At 44.1% G+C, this 16,646-nt stretch overlaps 2 protein-coding genes across 6 annotated transcripts in view; one reads left to right on the top strand and one right to left on the bottom strand.

Annotated features, from left to right (window-relative positions):
- Positions 1-1,998, bottom strand: part of USO1 (USO1 vesicle transport factor) — an 89,602-nt gene extending 87,604 nt beyond the window's left edge. The window contains exon 1 of one of the 2 annotated variants that reach the window (XM_001153547.5): positions 1,691-1,998. In XM_001153547.5, coding sequence (XP_001153547.2) covers positions 1,691-1,756 — 66 coding nt within the window. In that variant the 5' untranslated portion in view covers positions 1,757-1,998. The remainder of the gene's footprint in view (positions 1-1,690) is intronic. The other variant, XM_009447726.2, reaches the window with a different exon arrangement.
- The window catches only part of G3BP2 (G3BP stress granule assembly factor 2), an 80,785-nt gene continuing 66,093 nt past the window's right edge, over positions 1,955-16,646 (top strand). For 2 of the 4 annotated variants that reach the window (XM_054682988.2, XM_054682994.2), the window contains exons 1-2: positions 2,034-2,299; positions 2,399-2,519. The gene's annotated coding sequence lies outside the window, so the exon portion shown is untranslated. Of the gene's footprint in view, positions 2,300-2,398; positions 2,520-16,646 lie in introns of all 4 variants that reach the window. The other 2 variants (XM_024356111.3, XM_054682987.2) reach the window with 2 other exon arrangements.

A 16,646-nucleotide genomic window follows, 5' to 3' on the forward strand; every position in this document is an offset into this window, starting at 1 on the left:
TGGAGTCTCTTCATGCTGCCCAGGCTAGTCTCAAACTCCTGGGCTCAAGCGATCCTCCTGGCTTAGCATCCCCTTAGCTGGGATTATAGGCCTGTGTCACTGCGACTAGCTGCAGTTAATTTTAGTAATACTATATAAAGTTCTCAAAAAGTATTGAAATACAGGCATGAGCAATAAAGTGAAGGCTTTGAAGTAAGGTACCTCTTGGTTGAATCCTGGCTCTATTACTAGCAGTGTGACATTGGTCAAGTTACTTCACCCCCCCACCCCTTTTTTTTTTTTTTTTTTTTTTTTGAGACAGAGTTTCGCTCTTGTTGCCCAGGCTAGAGTGCAATGGCACGATCTCTGCTCACCGTAACCTCCGCCTCCCGAGTTCAAGCGATTCTCCTGCCTCAGCCTTCCGAGTAGCTGGGATTACAGGCATGTGCCACCACAGCCGGCTAATTCTGTATTTTTAGTAGAGACGGGGTTTCTCCATGTTGGTCAGGCTGGTCTCGAACTCCCGACCTCAGGTGATCCGCCGGCCTCAGCCTCCCAAAGTGCTGGGATTAGAGGCGTGAGCCACCGCGTCCGGCCTACTTCACCCCTCTCAGTCTCATTTTTTGACTTTTAAGGTGAGAATACTCTCACCTATCTTGCAGGGTACTTAACGATTAAAGCATAATGTGGAATATAAAGAGCTCAGCACAGAACCTAGCACAAGGTAAGAGGTTGACAAATGAAAGCTACTATATTATCCCTCAGGATCCCATTAACAAAGTTAGCCATTAAAGTGTTATACTTAGTCTCTTTTATGTAGATCTAAAATTCTTCTCAAATAAAAAGTTTATTTCAAAAAGGCATACACCCTCGATTCCATTAAACACTAACCAAACTTCAAAATAAGTGTATTCTAAACCTAGAATCTAAGCAACTATTAAATAATGTTTTCAGCGGCTAACCATTTTTTTTTTTTTAAATAACGCCGCAAATCATGTCATTAGGAGTTCAGGCAGAAAGCGGTGGACGTGTCCCCAAAGCAGTTTGAGCGCTTAAGATCCCTACTACGTTCAAGGTAGCATTTGCCAAATGATATATATTTGGGTGAGCCCGAAAAGCCGGATCTGAACAAATAACACCAGGCAGAACGACCGCTCTTCCAGTTGATGGGACAGGAGCAGGTGGATTTGTCCTTCAAAGAATATCGTTTTATTCTTAGCCAAATGCTCTCACCAACAGCTGGGTTTTAAACCTTCTCGCAGTTTTCCCCAACGCCCCAGTTTCAGACTGCGAGGGAGGGAGCAGGACTTCAGGCTCCTCTCGGCCAGTGCAGACACAGGCGAAAGAGAAAGAGGGAGGGGCCCACGGCCCCGAGGGGCGTGGGAGGCAGTTCGGGCCAGCTCGGCCGCGCATCCGTCCCTTCCCGTGCGGTACCACCTGCGGACCACTCTCCTAGCCCGAGCTTCAGGGCCTACAGAGCTGCGGGGCGCGGCCGCCGTCAGTCCGGCCGAACGGCAGCAATGGGGACTGAGCTGGGGGCGTGATTGAATAACTCTGGGATTTCAGGAGCGGAAGGAGGGCAAAGGGGGAGGCGGCATGTGGATCCCCCCTCCATGGTGGGACGCTGGAGGTGACCTTCGGGTCTCCGAGTGCTCCGTCCCCGTCCCTGCCCGGACCCCTTCCCAAGTCCCAGACCCGCTGCTCCTCTCACCGTCTCGGCTTCTGTGTGCTGGGGTCCGGCACTCTGACCCCCCATTACCCCGCGGAGGAAATTCATCTTGCCGTTCAGCCACCAGGTTTACCGGCCCCTCCGGAAAAAAAAGAAGACAACTTCCCCGCCCTCCGCAGGGCCTGGCCCCCAATCCCGCACTCTACACTCTCCTACTGCTGCCACCACCGCCTCCAACTCGGCGGCCACTCCAGCCCTCTAAGCCCGGAAACAGCCGCCAGCAGCGGCCAAGATGCGCATGCGCGTAGACGTGGCATTACGTGGCGGCTCGAAGGTTGAAGGCAAAAGGGGAGCGGAGGCGAGAGGAACCTCTTAGCTAGGTTCCGCCGAAGCCCCACCCACTGCGCAGGCCCCGCCTCCCGCCGCAGGGGCACGCCTCCTACCCCCACCCTTCGCGGATTGATCCTGCTGGCCGCAGCCACCCACGTGGTGGAAGCCCGGCCCTGCAGGCTGGAGAGGATTTGATTAGACTACGCGTTTCGACTTGCAGGGTGTTTAATCGTCGCCAAGCGGGACTTACTGCAAGCTATCAAATCTGAGGTCTTATTTTGTTGAGTCGAAAGTGAAATTTTCCTTTGGCCAACGTGACAGGTAAGGCTTCCTGGCACCTGAGAGGGTTCGCTTGGTTTGACGGTTTACTGGTACCAGCATTGTGGCTTTCTGATCCCGGTAAATTGCATTTCTTTACAGGGCTTTGTTTGGTGGTAAAAAGGGTTACTAGACTCCCCTCATTCCACTGCCACTGGAGGGCGCATTTCTCAGCTCTTGCTCTTCAAACCTGCTGAAAGGAATTCCTAGATCTAAACACCAGGTACACCTCTATTTTCAAGTGTCGTCAGGAGGAAACCCATCAAACCCTACATTTAGCTTACTAGAGAAATACATTGTTCTGCTGTGTCAGTTTGGCGAGTAACATAATGTTTCGTTATTAACTCTCAACCCCTGTGTTTTCAGTTTTTTTTTTTTACATGAAAAATTGTCATTTTCTCTAATTGGTATGCCTGTTCCTTTGGCAGTGAGGTTGTCAGTACACATGCTTCTGGAATAGTCTTGTAAATTTCTTGAGGCTAAAAAGCACAGGTCTAGTTAGCTAACTGACTTATGCACCTCTCCCCTTGGATTCCCCACAGGTCTCAGATTCAGCATTTAAAATTGAACTCGTCATCTTTCCCTGCCTCCCTTAAAGAAAAAAAGTCAATATGCTGCTTCTACTGTGTGCGTGCCGTGCTCAGTAGTACCACTGTCCAAATAATTGCCTAAGCTAGACAGAGGAAGCTGGGAAGAATCTTAGACTCTGGCTTTCCACCCACACATGTCCAATCAATAGTCATGTCCTATCATTTCTATTTATAGAATATTTCTCAAATAGGTCTTCTGCTCTCCATCCTCTGTGCCTGTGACATAGATTATGTTCTTCTCATCATTTCTCATTGAGATGACAGCAACAGCCTCCTAATTAGTTTGTCTGCATTCAGCCCTGGCTTCCTTCCAGTCCAATCTCCAGTCCATCCTTGGGTGAGACTAACAACAACAAAACATCTGTTCATGTCACTCCTCTTAAAATCCTCCAGTTGTTCCCCATTCTGTCCAGAATAAAGTCCAAACTCCTTAGTTTGTCATACAGGCCTGTTATGATTTAGCTCCTGCCTACTTTTTCAGCTCCTGCCTCCCCCACATACTCTGGGCATTTTTCTCAGACCTGGATATGCCCTTCCCTTCCTTTCTCTTCATCAAGCAAACTCCTGCTAATTCCTTAAGACTCAACTCTGACATCATTCTTGAAAGCTTTCCCTAAAATGTAGGTACACATCTATATGTTAGCACTTTGCAGTTATTGATACTGTATATGGTGTACATTGAATAAATGCTTGCTAAACCAAACTGTTAAGGGCAGGACTATGTTATTCATTTTATATCTCTGTTGCTTACCACTGTCTCATAAAAGGTGATATTGATGGATAAATGAATAAATTATTGAAAGAATATATGAATATTATACTAAGAGGAGGTTCCCTTTTTTTAATCTGTAAAGTGAAATTGTAGGGAAGACATCATAAGCTATGCGTTTCCTAGTGCCAACGTTTTAAGCCTGGGCAACTTGGAGAATGGTGGGGTCATACTGCCAAAAATACTGTGCGCTAAGCATTGTCCTCTGCTTTAAAGCTATACACTTGACATTTTACCGTAGACATTTTCCATGGGAGCATTTTGTTGCAGCCTAAAAAAAGTAACCAGTAAGTTACTCAGCATTTTTGTTACTAAGAAATGCATGCAAAGAACTTCACTTAAGCCCCTAAGCCTCACCCCTCCCTGAACCTCACTTCACCTTGTCCCTGAACCTCACTCTACCCCATCATCAGGAATGAGGCTCATAGATGGAGTGGGCCACAAATGTCTATTACTCCTCTTATTTAATAATTAAAAAGAGTGCCTTGACATTTTAGCATAGTTGTTTAAAGGCACCAGCCTTGTCAAATGTCCTGTTTTGTTTTAAACTTTGGTGGGTACAGTAGGTTACTGTACTTCAGTGAGTAAAGTAGGTTACTATACTTTCGTGAGTGTAGTAGTAACAGCTTACTATGAATTTTCCCTGCATTTGACCTGTTTTCTTCCCCAGCAGCATCCCCTGCACAGGAGTGATGGACAGTTGGGTGCAAAGGTGATGAAGGTGGGATCCCTGAGGCATTGTCACTACAGAACAACCATGAAATAGACTCCTTATTTCAGAGGAAGAGTTACATATTAATCCACTTCTACTGATTTTGTAGAGGGAGAAAAGTCAGGGACTGTGTTGTATTCCTGTTTGCATCCTTTAATCATCTAGTATAATTCCTTTAATATGGTAGATGCTCAGGAACTACCTGAGTTAATAAAGGAAGAGAAAACTTGAACAAATTGTGACGGCCTGACTTGCACTGTTAATACTTCTGGCTTTCATAAATCTAAGCATTCAGGATAAGAGTCCTATGAATCATTAAAATACATATAATCAAAATTAAGAATGATCTTTTTCTAAACCAAACCTGACAATAGATCAACGAACAAAATTCATTGGTTTGAAATTCATTTTTTCAAATTGCTTTTTTCAGTGTCCCACTTAACTTTCTAGTGGAAAACTCGCAAAAACAACGAAATATAATTGCATAAGATTGTTTTTTAGTTGGGGTGGTAGTAAGGTGGAATGTTGTCTATGCCTGCTTGGGAGGATAAATATAAATGATCATTTGTATTTGAAATCTATCATATATAGGTTTTTATTTATTTATTATTTTGCTAGGTTATAAGCCCCTTCAGTATCATATATAGGTTTTTAAAGACGTAGCTCATGGCTATAATCCCAGCACTTTGGGAGGCCAAGGTGGGAGGATCATTTAAGCTCAGGAGTTCAACACCAGCCTGGGCAATGTGGCAAAACCCTGTCTCTACAAAAAATAAAATATTAGCTGAGCATGGTGGCATGCGCCTGTATTCCCAGCCAGTAGTCCCACTTACTTGGGAGGGTGTGGGAGGATCGCTGGAGCCTGGGAGATCGAGGCTGCATTGAGCCATGATTGTGCCACTGCATTCCAGCTGGGAGGATGGAGTGAGACCCTGTCCCAAAAAAAAAAAAAAAAAAAAAAAAAGACTAGTTGAGGCTGGGCGAGGTGGCTCACGCCTGTAATCCCAGCACTTTGGGAGGCAGAGGTGGACGGATCACCTGAAGTTGGGAGTTCCAGACCAGCCTGACCAACATGGAGAAACCCCGTTGTCTACTAAAAATACAAAATTAGCTCGGCGTGGTGGCACATACATCCTGGAACTCCTGGGTTCAAGAGCTCTTCCTGCCTCAGCCTCCTGAGTAGCTAGGACTACAGGTGCACACCATCATGCCTGGCTAATTTTTTTTTTTTGTAGAGATGAAGTCTTGCTATGTTACACAGACTGATGTCAAACTCCCGGCCTCAAGCTATTCTCCTGCCTCAGCCTCCCAAAATACTGGGGTTGCAGGTGTGAGCCAACTGCCCCAGGCTTCAAAATATTTTTATTTATTTATTTATTTATTTATTTATTTATTTATTTTGAGATGGAGCCTCGCTCTGTCACCCAGGCTGGAGTGTAGTGGCGCGATCTCGGCTCACTGCAACCTCGGCCTCCCGGGTTCAAGCGATTCTCCTGCCTCAGCCTCCCAAGTAGCTGGGAATAGAGGCACATGCCACCATGCCTGGCTAATTTTTTGTATTTTTAGTAGAGACAGGTTTTCACCGTGTTAGTTAGGATGGCCTCGATCTCCTGACCTTATGATCCGCCTGCCTCAGCCTCTCAAAGTGCGTGAGCCACCGCGCCTAGCCCTCAAAATATTTTTTTTTTTTTTTTTTGAGACGGAGTCTCGCTCTGTCGCCCAGGCTAGAGTGCAGTGACGCGATCTCAGCTCACTGCAAGCTCCGCCTCCTGGGTTCACGCCATTCTCCTGCCTCAGCCTCTGGAGTAGCTGGGACTACAGGCGCCCGCCACCGCGCCCGGCTAATTTTTTGTATTTTTGGTAGAGACGGAGTTTCTCCATGGTCTCGATCTCCTCATCTCGTGATCCGCCCGCCTCGGCCTCCCAAAGTGCTGGGATTACAGGCATGAGCCACCGCGCCCGGCCCCCTCAAAATATTTTTAAAAGCCTTAGGAAATCCTTGGGAGAGGAGAGTCCAAGAAAGAAGGTTTTGGTAGCTGGGCGTGGTGGCCTATCATTCCAGCTATGCGCAGGAGGCTGAGGCATGAGAATTGCTTGAAGTTGCAGTGAGTCAAGATTGTGCCACTGCACTCCAGCCCAGGTGACGGAGTGAGATCCTTTCTCAAAAAAAAAAAAAAAAAAAGGGTTCTGGGCCCTCCCATCCTGCTCCATTTGATTGGTTTCATTTGTTTATACTTCCTGTTTCGCTTGAACAAAAAGATTCAGAGGCTAAAATGTTGGACAGCTACCTCTCTCAGGAGATAAGAAATGAGACCAGGCCGGGCACGGTAACTCACCCTTGTAATCCCAGCACTTTGGGAGGCCGAGGCGGGTGTATCACCTGAGGTCGGGAGCTTGAGACCAGCCTGACCAACATGGAGAAATCCCGTCTCTACTAAAAATACAGAATTAGCCGAGCGTGGTGGTGCATGCCTGTAATCCTAGCTACTCGGGAGGCTGAGGCAGGAGAATCGCTTAAACTGGGAGGCGGAGGTTGCAGTGAGCCAGGATCTTGCCATTGCCCTCCAGCCTGCGCAACAAGAGCGAAACTCCGTCTCAAGAAATGAGACCAAGGTAAGGACTTGGAATAGTTGAGGTGTCTCACATGCTATAGAGCCCAGAGTTCCTGCTTTACTTTTTTTTAAAGGAATGGTAATTGTTGCCTCCTGTCGTTGTTTTTGGGATTTTATTAGATAATATCTGTAACGTTCATATTACTTAGTACTTGAAACATAGTAAGTACTCAATAATGATTAGAGTGGAGACCCTGATCATCTTCGGTATTATCAATTTCTTAACAACTGAACGTTTAAAGATATTACCCTGTAAGTCTTCAACTCCAGCCCTACTAGCTCATGTTACTGAGAAGTCTGTTACTTCAGATGAGGCTTAATCTGGGGTATCAAGCCAATTTCCCTGTGATCTGGGTTTCCACTATTTCTGGACTCTGCTCTCCTTAACTGTTTTTGTTTTTTTTTCTCTGGCTCCATGCGGGGCAAGATGGCTGCCAGGACCTATAGTCCTAGTATCCTAGGCCCAAGTTCATCAAAGACTCCCAACCTCTCTCCTAAGAGTCCCAGCAAAAGTCTCCTTGTGACTCATTGAACCTGATTGGGTCGCATGCCTATGTGGTGAGCTAATTCCTGTAGTTTAAGGTTTGAGATGTTCTGATTGGCCTTGAGTCACATTCCCACCTCTAAAGCAAGGAGTAGAAGTCTTCATCTCATCTCAAAGCATATGGCATAGGAGCTGGGGAACAGGGACATTCACATTTCTCCTAGGAAATCTGGAATAGTATGCCAGGAGAATGTTTATCAGGATAAGAAAAACGATACATGCTCACTGTATCCCCTAACGTACTTAAACTGCTTGCCAGTTTTTTTTGAAATTATTTTTCCAGCATTATCACTAGTGTATGCTAGCGTAAGTTCTGCCTCTGCAAAGATTCAAAAGATCATGTTACATTATTTAATAAACGTAATTTGACATTGCATTGTACTTAAATCAGCAAGCAAATCTATACCCTTTTTTTAAAGGAAGTATAACCCAGGTGTGTTTCCATTTTTAAGAAAATACAATAAGCAGAATTACTTATGAAACACCTAAAAAAAAAAAAAAAATAGAAAGAAAGAAGAAACACCTAAATTAGGAAATCCCATTTTCATTTCCAAAGGACTTTTTATTTTTATTTATTTATTTATTTTATTTGCAATTTTTTTTTGCGACGGAGTCTCACTCTGTCTCCAGGCTGGAGTGCAGTGATGCGATCTTGGCTCACTACAATCTCTGCCTCCCAGGTTCAAGCTATTCTGCCTCAGCCTCCCAAGTAGCTGGGATTATAGGTGCGTGCCAGCACACCCAGCTAATTTTTGTATTTTTAGTAGAGACGGGGTTTCACCATGTTGGCCAGGATGGTCTTGATCTCCTTACCTCGTGACCCACCCGCCTCAGCCTCCCAAAGTGCTGGGATTACAGGCATGAGCCACCATGCCTGGCCAAAGGACTTTTTATAAAACTGTTTATCGAGGGACAAGTTTATCAGATCCAGGCCCTAGCACTGTTTCTTGTGGAGAATTTGACTGTTACCTCCCAACACCATTGTCTCTCCCCCAACACCTCAAGCCAGCTGAACAAGTATGTCCTGAATAGCCAGGGTAGGGTTGCAGTCTTTACTGTCCCATTCGATAGCTAGACCAAAGCTTTTGAAGTTCGCATTGGGTGATGCCAAGATTCCATGTAAGCTTAAGATGATTTTAATGGAGTCATTGCCAACTTCCCAGCAAGCTATGATTTTAGAGTAGTTGGCAGCTGATCTCTGTCATTTGCCTGAGGCTATGCCCCAAGCAAGTATTTGTGGCGGGAGGGAATGACAGAGTTGTCTCTTGAGATCAGACTGGGCCTCCAGGCCAGCAGATGGTAGCTGACCTGGACCAAAACTTTCCAAAGTCAGCCCACACTTCCAAGGTCCCCTCTCTGCAACCCCCTTCTCCCAGGCTCAAGCGATCCTCCCATCTCAGCCTCCTGCGTAGCTGGGACTACAGGTGTGCACTACCACACCCAGCTAATTTTTATTTTATTTTATTGTAGAGATGGGGTTTCACCATCTTGCCCAGGCTGCTCTCAAACTCCTGGAGACCCACCCGCCTCAGCCTCCCAAAGTGCTGAGATTACGGGCATAAGTCACCATGCCCGGCCATAATTCCAGTTTTTTAATGAAGTTGACTTTAAGATGCCAATGGCCTGTGATTGACAGATACACTAGGGAGATAATCAGGATGGGCTCAGTAACCTGCAGATGTTATGTGGAGGGTCCAGAACTGGCATAGGCAGGTGGTTTGGGAAAAGGAGAGGTAGTTGGGTGTGGACATAATTTTCTGCCAGTAGCTTAGGAGTCCATGGGCAGAGGGATGGAAGATGAGAAGATTGTAAGTACAAAGAGGCAAAGAAGAGAAGTCTTCTGTTTGGCCTCTGCCCCTGATGCTTCCTTACAGGATCACACAAACGCCATACTAGTTGTGGGTGGTATAAAGAACTAGAAGAGGCTGGGCACAGTGGCTCACGCCCGTAATCCCAGCACTTTGGGAGGCCAAGGCGGGTGGATCACCTGAGATTGGGAGTTCGAGACCAGCCTGACCAACATGGAGAAACCCCGTGTCTACTAAAAATACAAAATTAGCTGGGCATGGTGGTGCATGCCTGTAATCCCAGCTATTCGGGAGGCTGAGGCAGGAGAATCGCTTGAACCTGGGAGGCGGAGGTTGCGGTGAGCCGAGATCGCGCCACTGCACTCCAGCCTGGGTGACAAGAGGGAAACTCTGTCTCCAAAAACAACAACAACAACAAAAACAAAACAAAGAAAAACAAAACAAAACAAAAAACCCAAGAACTAGAAGAGGGCCTGGTGTGGTGGCTCACGCCTGTAATTCCAGCACTTTGGGAGGCTGAGGTGGGCAGATCACCTGAGCTCAAGAGTTTGAGACTAGCCTGGCCAACATGGTGAAACCTCATCTCTACTAAAAATAGAAAAAATTAGCTGGCTGGGCATCATGGCACGTGCCTGTAATCCTAGCTACTTGGGAGGCCAAGACACAAGAATCTCTTGAACCTGTGAGGCGGAGGTTGCAGTGAGCTGAGATTGCACCACTGCACTCCAGCCTGAGTGACAGAGCAATACTGTGTCTCCAGGGGAAAAAAAAGAACTAGAAAAGATCCAACTTGCCCTTCCCACTGCCCTCTCCCCACCTCCAATACCTACACACATGACCTTTTCAGGACAGGGGCACAAAGTCTGTGACCCAAAGTGACCTAGACCCTAGTCCTAGATGTGCTCTCTCTTTCCCAAGTATGTGAGTATTGACTCCTAAATAGCTCAGAATCTAAGGTCTGTATAGGTTATTGCAGCAGCCGGTCTCCTTCATGTGAGGGTGCTGCTATCTAGGTCTCGTTCTAGTATCTGGGTCAGAGAAAAATGACTATACTGGTATTTTGGTATTTATGGTGTAATAAATACCAGGATCTTTGTTTTTTAAAAAGTTCGTAATTTGTCCCATTTAAAACCAATCAGTGAAAGGAAGTATTTAACACATTTCATTTTAACATATATTAGTGATTGCTATCAACTTCAGAAAAGCCCCGGGGCATGGCTGATGGGTTGATTAGCTTTCAGTGTCTTCTTTCCTGCACCTTTAACTCTGTTGCATGAAGCTTTTTGAGCCTCAGCCTCTGGATAGCTGCTTAGCTCTGGCCAGAGGCTAGGCCTTCCTGGTGCAGCAGTTTTGATTTTTTTCTGACAACCTGGGAAGGATGGTCCTTCTTGTGGTCTAACACTTGCCTGCCCCAGCTGAGTAAGCCACTGTGTTCAGAGAGCTTTTCACATGGGATCCATACTCTGCCCCTTTGATGGGGACATGAGTTGCAGGAGCTGATGGACAAAGAGAGGGTAGAAGGATTTCTGTGAAGGATACAGTGAGGATCGAATGTGAGAGAGATCCAAGAAACTGAATGAAATTGCTGACTAATATCTGCAGCAGCTAGAGTATTGCACCCACATAAATACAGTTTTTTTTTTTTTCCTTCAGTACTTAAAATAGCTCAGTATACCAGAATACTGAAAACAGATGTGCTTGGTTTCTTGAATTATTGATTCGGCAAACATTTGAGCCTCTGTCCTCTGTGCCAGGCCCTACCATAGGCAGTCTCCTGTGTGTTTTTCGTTCTGGACTGCTAGAAATTCTTATTCCTGTTTCACAGAGAGAGAAGCCTAGACTTCAGCATGATACAGACCAGAAAAGCATGTTTTCTTTGCAAACCTAGACAGATGTTGCCACTTTTGGACTGCTGTAACCTTGGGCAAATTATTTAATTTTGCTGTATCAATTGGATTACCACGTGCTGCAATAGAACACCAAACTAAAGAGTGTCTTGAATAAATTAGGAGGTAGGCAGTGCAGGACTAACAACAGAGGCTGTAGGATGCCAGCTTGGATGCAAGCTGGAATTTTTCTGTGCAGGCATCCTTGGCCTGAGGTTACAGGCTGACTGTTCTATCTCCAGCATCACATTTATTATTCTGGGCAAGAAAAGGGGCAAAGGTGAAGGGTAAAAAGTATCTACAAATGAGTGTGCCTTTCCCATTCTTCTACCCTTTTAACTTTTTATATTGAACTAATTTCAGAATTGCAGAGAGATTGCAAAAGGTGAACCTTTTTACCCCATTTGCTTTATCATTTCTTTTCTTTTTTTCTGACATGGAGTTTCACTTTTGTTGCCCAGGCTGGAGTGCGGTGGTGCGATCTCTGCTCACTGCAACCTTCGCCTCCCGGGTTCAAGTGATTCTCCTGCCTCTGCCTCCTGAGTAGCTGGAATTACAGGCACTCGCCACCACGCCCAGTTAATTTTTTGTATTTTTAGTAGAGATGGGGTTTCGCCATGTTGGCCAGGCTAGTCTCGAACTCCTGACCTCACGTGATCTGCCCGCCCTGGCCTTCCAAAGTGCTGGGGTTACAGGCGTGGGCCACTGTGCCCGGCATCATTTCTTTTCTTTAAATGTATATATTTCCCCCCTGAATATGTGAGAGGAATTTGTAGGCATGATGTCACTTGACCACCTAAATACTTCAGTGTCTAATTACTAAAGACAAAAGTATTTTCTCAATGATTTTAATAATCAAAACCAGGAAATGAACACTGATACATTGCCATTATCTAATTAATCTACAGGCCTTATTCAAATTTTGGCAGTAGTCCCACTAATTTCCTTTTTGGGGAAAAAGTTTTTTTCTTTTGGTCTAGGATCCAATTCAGGATTATGTGTTGTGTTTAGATGTCATGTCTCTTTAGCTGTCTTTAATCTGTAATAGTTACTCCATCTTTCTGTGTCTTTCATAATCTTGATGTTTTGGAGAGTACAGTATTGGTCAGTTATTTTGTAGAATGCCCCTCAATTTAGGTTTGTCTGAGCTTGCCTCACAATTAGAATATCACAGAAGTGCTGTCCTTCTCATAGTATATCCTCTCAGAAAGTATATGACATCTATTTTTCCCATTATTAGTGTTACCACTTTTTTGGTTTGTTTTTGTTTTTTGAGATGGGGTCTTACTGTGTCGCCTGGGCTGCAGTATTGTGCCCCATTCATAGCTCACTGTAACTTCAAATTCCTGGGCTCAAGGGATCCTCCTGCTTCAGCCTCCTGAGTCGCTAGGACTACAGGCACTTGTCAACATGCCTGACTAATGTATTTTATTTTATTTTGATTTCTGTTGAGAGTCTCGCTGTGTTGCCCAGGCTGGTCTTGAACTCCTGGCCTAAAGCAATCCTCCACCTTGGCCTCCCAAAGTGCCAAGATTACAGGCAGGATCCACCACTCCCTGCCAGTGATATCACTTTTGATTAATAGTTTAAAGTACTGTCTACCAGTCTTCTCCATTGTACAGTTACTATTTTTTCCCCTTGTAATTAGTAAGTATCATTTGGGAACATGCTTTAATAGTGTATAAATATCCTGTGTCTCATCAAACTTTCACTCTCCAATTTTAGCATCCTTTCATATTCTTGCCTGAATCATTGGTAGTTGCCAGTCTGCCTCCTGTATGAAAAGCTTTCCAGGAATCTCCATCTTTCAACTTCCACCTATTTTGTTAAGAACTGTGTCCATTCTTAGCTGCCAGAGTGCCTGGGAAATGAATTATTTTCTTGTTTTGTTTTGATATGGACATATTCTCTCAATAGAAGGGAGGATAAAAACTAGGTAAGCAACTTGCCAACCTAATAGCATTGGTGTAAGGATTAAATTGAATTATGATTGATACTTAAAAATACCCACCTCTAACCTATGGGAATAGGGTTTTGTTTATTTGTTTTGTTTTGTTTTTTGATCACTTTTGGTCACATAGCTAGTAAATGGCATAACAGATCTGCAACTCTAGTCTAGTCACTATACTATAGTTCCTTTTGCTGGTTTTAGAAATTCTATATTCTCTTAAATCTTTTGTCACTCCCTTCAGCTATATAACTAAGACTACTTCCATACTGTATTAATCTACAGAACTCTTTATGGAATGGTCTTATATACTAGATGAAGACAACATTATGTGTATATTAAGTAAAAAGCCTGATTCAAATTTCTTTCTATTTGGATATTTTCACCTCCCTTATAGTTCAAGATAATTGTTCACTTTTGGGGTTAATGGCTATTCATTTATTCTCCCAGTGATCGTAATCTAGAGGGACCTAGGAGGGGAAAATACTCAGAGAATAATGGCATTTGCTCAGCTTTATAAAGAAACACAATCATGTGTTGTATTGATTCTTTGCAGTTTAAAAAATATTTGACAGAGAGAACTGTAAAAATCTTTCCTCTTGTCAGTTGTAAGAACTGGAATTTTAACATTCTCTTCTCACAGAATCAATGTGAAAAACATGAAAATTTAATACCAGTTGGCAGTAAAATCTCACTTTATTTAACTGAGAATTTTACATTGAGTATGATGAGATCATGTACCTCAAAATAATGTTAGTATATGACAGAAATTAAAAATGATGGTAAAAAAGGAATAAATCAAGATATGAAATTACTGAATGATCCCAGCTAAGTTTAAAATATTTACACAGGAAGAAGCTTAGAAGGAAATGTAGTAAGATATAAACTAAGAGTAGATATATATGTATATGTATATATATATAAAATTGTTTAAATTGGCACATAATCATACATATTTATGGGATACAATATGACATTTCAATACATGTATACAATGTATAATGATCAAATTAGGGTAATTAGCGTATCTATCACCTCAAACAGTTATCATTTCTTTGTGTTGAGGACATTCAAAATCTGCTAACAGTAGTTGTATTTTGATGGAAGGGTTTTGTGTGATTATTTCTTCTTTCAATTGTTCCATAATTTCCAGCTTTTCTTTTTTATAATCACAAATAACAACAGACTTAGGGAACAAATTAAGTAGAAGCAGTTGTGGAAGAGAAATGTCATCTGGAACCCCAACAAAACTACTAGTTTGCTAGGGAGGAGAGACCCAAGGGGCTCCATGTTGCAGCTGATGCCCGAGCCTGAATTTCATCCCATCCTCTTTGGTACCATCTCTTTCTCCTTCCCTTTCATTCTTCCTTTCCTTTATATTATATTATATTATTTATTTTTTGAGATGGAGTTTTGCTGTTGTTGCAGAGGCTGGAGTGAAATGGCATGATCTTGGCTCACTGCAGCTTCCGCCTCCTGGATTCAAGCAGTTCTCCTGCCTCAGCCTCCTGAGTAGGTGGGATTACAGGCACGCACCACCATGCCCAGCTAATTTTTGTATTTTTAGTAGAGGCAGGATTTCACCACGTTGGCCAGGCTGGTCTCAAACTCCTGACCTCAGGTGATCCGCCCACCTTGGCCTCCCAAAGTGCTGGGATTATAGGCGTGAGCCACCATGCCCTGCCCCTTTCCTTTATTCTTTTTTTATTTTCCTCACACTATATGGTAGGTGATGAGAATAATTATAAGAGAGACAGACAGTAGGAAGAAAATTACTCTTTTTTTTTTTTCTTTGAGACGGGGTCTCACTCAACCGCCCAGGCTGGAGTGCAGTGGCACAATCTTGGCTCACTGCAACCACTGTCTCCTGGGTTCAAGAGATTCTCCCACCTCAGCCTCCCAAGTAGCTGGGATTACAGGCACCCGCCATCATGCCCAGCTAATTTTTGTATTTTAGTAGAGATGGGGTTTCACCATGTTGGCCAGGCTGGTCTTGAACTCCTGACCTCAGGTGATCTGTCCGTCTTGGCCTCCCAAAGTGCTAGGATTACAGGCGTGAGCCACTGCACCCGGCTGAAAATTACTCTTTAAAGCCAGACAGGTTGAATAGGAATGGTGAGAAAAGATAAAATAAAGCCAGACAGGGCCAGGCACGGTGTCTCCTGCTTATAATCCCAGCACTTTGGGAGGCCAAGGCAGAAGGATTGCCTGAAGCTAGGATTTCAAGACCAGCCTGGGCAACATAGTGAGACCCCCATCTCTTAAAAAAAAAAAAATTATCCAGGCCTAGTGGTGTGCACCTGTAGTTCCAGCTACGTGGGAGGCTGAGACAGGAGGATTGCTTGAGCCTAGCAGTTTGAGGATGTAGTGAGCTATATTACACTACTGCACTCTAGCCTGGGCAACAAAGTGAGACCCCGTTCCTGAAAAATAAATAAATAAAGCCAGACAGACTTAAATTTGAATCCTGGCTTCATCATTTATTTATTCAACAAATAAATAAGCGGCTAGTGAGCAGCTACTATGCCACTGGGGATTTAGCAATGATTAAAACAGACAAAAATGTTTGCTTTTGTGGAGCTTGTATTCTTGTGGGAGAAAGTTCAAACCCCTATTGTTAAAGGGTCAATTTTGCTTACTTCCCAGCTAAGTTAGCTCACTTGGGGAAGTACATAATTTATGAGATGTGGAAAAGTAACCAATAGATTACAGAGGCCTACTTACAGAGGAAGTGTTTCCCAGTTGTTTCTGGCCTGTGACAAAGCTGCAATCTTGTCAGAGCACATGGAGACAAGGAGAGACAGTCCTCTTGGTTTCTCATGTCGTCATCCACCAACTCGAGAAGCAGGCTGGGTGTGGTACTCACATCCGTAATCCCAGCACTTTGGGAGGTCAAGGCAGGAGGATTGCTTGAGCCCAGGAATTCAAGACCAGCTTTGGTAACATAGTGAGACTCTGTCCCTAGAAAAAATAAAAATAAAGCAGTCCAAACACATCCCACACCTTGTCATTTATAGAAGGTATCATTAACATTCAGTAATAGCTTGGTACCTAGCACATTACATTACCTAGTATGTGGTCATATGTTCAATAAGCTTTTTTTTTTCCATTAAATGGAATTAGCTGACCTTAGTCTATACCCTTTCAATAAATTCAAGCCAAGGGCCATCAGACCTGGTCTATTCTTACCCAAGTGAGGACCCAGAGTGAGTTGATGGAGTTGAAGGGAATAGGTTAGCAACCCTTGGAATAGATGACACTGTAAAAAACAGCATTATTTGAGCTGGGTGCAGTGATGTGTGCCTGTAGTCCTAGCTACTCCAGAGGCTGAGGTGGAAGGATCCCTTGAGCCCAGGAGTTAGAGTCCAGCCTGGGCAACATAATGAGACACGACCCCCTAACCCCATCTCTGAAACCCGCCCCACCACACACACACAACTGCATTCTTTAAATAAAAATGAAACCACAAATCAATCCTTCC

The sequence above is a fragment of the Pan troglodytes genome, chromosome 3 (assembly GCF_028858775.2).
Source record: "Pan troglodytes isolate AG18354 chromosome 3, NHGRI_mPanTro3-v2.0_pri, whole genome shotgun sequence".
In the NCBI taxonomy this organism is placed as follows: domain Eukaryota; kingdom Metazoa; phylum Chordata; class Mammalia; order Primates; family Hominidae; genus Pan; species Pan troglodytes.